Raw genomic sequence first — 5366 nt, 5'->3', positions numbered from 1 at the left:
TATATATATATATATATATATATATCAAATTCTAAATTTGATCTTATATATAACATAATCTCCTCGTGAAAAGGGTTTGAATAAACCCCTAAATTCTACATAGCTTTATCCCTAACTCATATCACCAAGATCTAGTTTTACATAATCTTGTACTCATGTTTTTTGATGTGCATTATTCAACACATGACACTTTAATTTTGAACAATATAAATTCATTTAACTTGATAACTTTAATAACTATTCACACTCAAGAGTAGCTACAAATATAAACTAGTACATTTTAAGTATTTTATTGTTTGATATAAATGATATACTTGGATATAACATATGGTAGATAACATTTATTTATTTATTTATTTAACTCATTGAGTAAATATGTTATAGATATAACACATGTAAAATATATTATTATAGACACTCCACAATTGTTTTATAATGGAAATTGTTAAATAGACAATTAAAATCAAAACAAAGAAAAAAATGTGAATTATCACAAATTAATTGAGTTTATGGGCAACAACATACTCTATACCCTTACCTCTCAATTGAACTCAAATAACAAGCATCAAATGATTGACTTTATGATTAATTAAGATTTTTTAAAAACAAACAATCATCCCTAATCACTTGCCTAAACTATAGGAATCCACCCAATTACATTATTAGTAATCTACCCAATAGATTTGGGTACTTTAATTGAGAATCCGCTCAAAGCTAATAATTAAATTGTCAACTAGTTTAAATTTTGAGAGAATTTTCAATTTCACTATCATAAATATCGAATTAAAATGGTAATGTTTGATATTATGGATAAATGATACAATAATAACAGATGAGATATTACACCATTCGAAAAATTGCAATTTTGATGTATATATTTATAATTTTTCACTGCTCAATTTGATTCTCTAAATAGAAATCAATCAAGATTACCATGAAATGCAGATTTCAGATAATTATAATCGTTTACATATCAATTAATGTAGATTTTTCTCGTTCAAAGACGTTAAAAAAACAATTTATTCTTGTAATCTATTTTTGAATTAGAAATATGTATGACTCTAAAAATGGAGATCAAGCGATCTGTTCTTATGTATTAAATCTCTAATACAACTTTCTAACGTAGCCTATTACGGAAAGTATATTGATAAATATAAAAAAAAACATGTTAAATATGATAAATAAGCTCCAAAATCTTGCTTTTTTTTTTAAAACTATTAATTTAAAATTGAACTTTATATTGCTTATTCAAATTTGAAAAAAAAACTAATGCATAACTTTTTTAGTAAAATTTGAAATTATGTAATCTTCCAAACTTTTCATAATCCACGCCGACTACTATTTTCACACCTCAAATTGCTTACAAATATAATTTCGTACCAACCTCTGCCGTAAAATTCGTCGAAATCTACCCAAAATTCGCCGGAGATTCTTTTGGGTTATCGGAACCGATTGAAAAAGATAAGGTTAAGGGATTAGAAGGAGGCGATTGAAGATGGGGAAGAAAAGGAAGTCTCTAGCATCGAGCCTTGATGAGGTGGATCGAACCATGTATTCGACTTTTTGTAGCGCTGCTAATTCCCTTTCTCAGCTTTATACTCAGGCTATGAACCAACAGAAACTTTCCTTCCTCTCCGGTGAACGCCATGGAATGGTAATTTTTTAGTTTTTTAATTTTTCGTTTTTGATATGTTGTAAAAAATTGTTCTTTGTTGGTTGTATAGTTTTATGTTTGATTTTCGGTATCTGGGTATAGTTTTTTTTTTTTTTTGTTAGGTTTGGAATTTGAACTGAGGTTTGGGAAGTATAGTTTGTATGGATAAGGTATGAGGGTCGTTGTAGGATGAAATGCAGTAGAAAAGTAGGGATTACTATGTGTATTTCTACAGCCAATACCGACTAGTTTGGTATCCGGTACCGTAAATTAATTTCATGGGATACCTGACACCTTCTACCAACTCTATCCGCCAAGGCAAGGACAGACGTGAAGAATTACCTAGTATTTTTTTTCCTTGATTTTTGAATTTGAGACTTCATGACTCTCAATAACTTTATTGATCACTAGGCCACACGCTTGGATGCAGTTTGGATTGAGGCATAGTTTTTTTTTTATATTATATTTTTAACTTTTGAGGATTGGGTCATTGTCGATTCACTTCCAACGTATAGTCTTTTTTCCACTTTGTGTAGTTTTGAAATGCTTAACTCTGTCTATGTGAGTTTTGTTAAGTACAGTAGGTCCAAAGTAAAGGAGGAGAGTTGTGTTACTATGAAAAATAAGTAACTATGAGGATTATAGTCAATACCATCTAGTTTGCTCTGAGGCATGGGTGTTTTTTCCTCCAAGAATTGAGTCATAGTTGATTGATTATTGTATGGATTTGGAGCTTTGCATTCTTTTTTCTTTTGATTTTTGGTGAACCCTACCCCAAAATCTTCTAGGAGTTTTCCAATTTGTTCCCTTGGTGACTCGAACCACTAACATAAGAAGTAAGGAATTCTTATACAGTTAGCTGCCAAAATTCAGTTTTGATATTCTTATGAAAGGATAAATATGTTCTACAGTATGTAGGAATCATATTGGACACAGTGAGTTCGCCTCTCCAAAAATAGTAACAGTTTGAACTTAATTTTCTGCTTTTTTTTTCTTTTCAACTATAGTTTTCATAACTTTATATGAATAAATCTGCTTCTTTTTTCTAAAAAAGAATTTATAGATTTGGACAAAAAAAGTAAAGTAAAGCAGGGATTGTGTGTATCGGCATTGTGCTTATAAATGCGCTTTGCTCGAAAGTGTTCTCTGCAAAATTGATTTTTTTGGGGAAGATGGGCAGTTTTGTTTCATCTGTTCACTGGAAATTTTCAACAATCATTTTCCCCACATTTTTGTTTTCAATTACCATTTTTTTTCTCAAAAAAATAGTAGGATTCATATTGGGAAGTGGAACAGAGATTTAATTTTGGGGAGAGGTGTGGAAGAACAATTCTAGAATAAGCGTTCCCACAGAACTTGAAGAAGTGATTAGCAGGATGCTATGGCGAGATGGCCTTATCCACGGCTACTGGTCATTGGAGGAAATTGAGGAATTTCTTCGCAGGTGTATGAGTGGCCTGCAGGAGGTTTGCCATGATGGGGATAGAGAGGAGGCAGGGAAGAATTATGGAATGCCAAAGGCACCTGTGGAAGAGCTTTATTTTGATTGGTTTGTGGTGTAAAATGCAATATTAGCAGCATATAATTCAAGGAAAAGAAGATTGCAGTGAATAAGTATTGCTTGTGTATAGAATTGGAGAGAACACATACCATAATCTGATGCATTGCATAGTCACTCCCAGTGTTATCAAAGGCGAAAAGCGCAAAAAAGCTCTAAGGTTCAGTGGGGCTTTAAGCGAAAACCGCAAATAAAGCATGAGCTTTAATGGAAAAAACGTAAAGGGAGAACAAAAATATAAATATATATGTTTAGTCCAAAACTAATAAATATAAACATGAATGACAAATATATGATCAAAGAAATTGAAAAAAATTATGATAATGTAAAATATCAATTTGTTAGTGTCGCTTCTTCAACAGAGGCTCATTGGCAAGGATAAGTATGCGTTAGAACCTTGATGTGACACTAAAATCACACATAAAGAGACACTAAACGACGCTCTCAACATGTTTTAAGCCTCGGTTTAAGGCTTAAGCATGCCTTTGACATTCAGCACGGAGAATAAGGCTATCCGAAGAAGAATGCCATCTTCTTTTTTCTTTGACAATTGGAATTTAGAGGGTCAGGAGATTATTGCATAATAGAGAGAGCATTCCCCATGTGTAAATGTTTTTTTATCTTGATTTGCAAGTGTGGTTGAGCCACTCAATCCCTTTGTAAGTACCTTTCGATGCTGAATTGGCATGTAATCAGTGAAACAATTGTGACTGTTAAGAAGAAACAAAAGGTCTATGGATCTTGATTGGACTGTGCACATGTGAATTATTTCTTGATACTTAATATGTAGTTATGGTTACACTAGCTTGTGTCTGCAAGTATTTGGTTTGTAAGCATAGACTTTAGGCTTCTAGATTTCTTGGAAGACTTCTATCAATTTTTTTTTCTAGGAAGACATGATGTGATATTTAATGTTAAATTATTCTACTTCTGTTTGTCAGGATTCTATTTTTTGATGAATCCTTGCATATTGTCCTTTTGATGGTGTTTCATGATAACTAATCTCACATTGTTTCAATAGGAAAAACTGTATCAATGGATCTTGAGGCAACAAGAGGGTGGATCCAGAGTAACAACTGTTGACATAATGAACTACCTTCAGGTTTATTTTCTATTATCCTGATAATGTAGCCACCTTTTTTCATGGTTGATATGTTTGATTTTCCTTTCGTGTTGATACTATGGAGCTTCAACTTCTTAGCATAGAGCACAGACGAGTTGCTTATCTCCTTAAAAGATCAATAGATTCTTGAAAGCTTGATCTAGATCTTTTCTAGTCCACAAATTACCTCATGATCCCTTTCCCACCAAATAAAGGGAAAAGGAATCACGGAGTCTCAATTCGGTATCTCTTTTTCGGCCACTTGGAAAATTGGCACTGTCACAAACTCTCAAATTGCTCTTTTGAGGGTAGATTGTGTAGATTACCGACAAAAAGAACGAAACTTTATTTTGTATGTTAATTAACATTTTCATCTTGAAATCCCAGAAACAATAATCAGTAGTATGTTCGTTTGGTTTGAGGAGTTGTAATCTCAATTTTTACTATTATGGAGAATGTCCAAATCTGACTTTTTAATTTTTTTTGGGAAGATTTAAAGAAAGAATATTTGGAATTGGCGAATGGATTAAAGAAGTACAGGTATTAAAGAGCATGAGATTTTAGGTATTAGCCAGATTCCTTTTACCCAAGATTCTCTGGATCTGGTCATCCAGAATCAGTGCAGCAGCTACAGATACAGTTGAGACTTTTTCAGTTTTCTTGCAAATGCCTAATTACTTCTAGGAGAGAGTGAGAAACAAATGGCTCCTCTGTAGTTTCCTGTGTGCAATCATTTGAGGTAGAAACCATTAGAGATTCAAAGAATGATGGCAATATGTTGTTGAAACATTTGGCTTTATTTTTCAGTGAGTGAATGTGTCACACTTCACAAGAACCAAGACATTATGGATGATAATGTGACTGTCTTTCATCGGTGGCTCTAGTGTCTCCGCCAACTTTCAAACTCAAGATTACAGTCTAGATTGTATCCGTAAAAGGGACTTCTATTTGGATTTACTCGTATCTGTTTTTTTAGGTTTAAGTTTTTCTGCACTGAAACAACAAATTAATCTTGCTCACTGATCAAACAAAAGGAACCCCACCCACCCACC

The 5366-nt window shown here is 32.7% G+C and overlaps 1 protein-coding gene and 1 non-coding gene across 2 annotated transcripts in view; both read left to right on the top strand.

The window, feature by feature from the left end:
• Positions 1-1276: 1276 nt before the first annotated feature.
• Positions 1277-5366, top strand: part of LOC107005420 — an 8401-nt gene continuing 4311 nt past the window's right edge. Inside the window, exons 1-2 of the mRNA XM_015204012.2 lie at positions 1277-1654; positions 4234-4314. Coding sequence (XP_015059498.1) covers positions 1496-1654; positions 4234-4314 — 240 coding nt within the window. The 5' untranslated portion in view covers positions 1277-1495. The remainder of the gene's footprint in view (positions 1655-4233; positions 4315-5366) is intronic.
• On the top strand, positions 2740-2886 carry LOC114075429. Its single transcript, XR_003575879.1, has one exon. It is a non-coding gene; the product is annotated as a small nucleolar RNA snoR135 (small nucleolar RNA).

The sequence above is a fragment of the Solanum pennellii genome, chromosome 12 (assembly GCF_001406875.1).
Source record: "Solanum pennellii chromosome 12, SPENNV200".
Classification (NCBI taxonomy): Eukaryota; Viridiplantae; Streptophyta; class Magnoliopsida; order Solanales; family Solanaceae; genus Solanum; species Solanum pennellii.
This window is presented reverse-complemented; position numbering and strand designations above follow the sequence as displayed.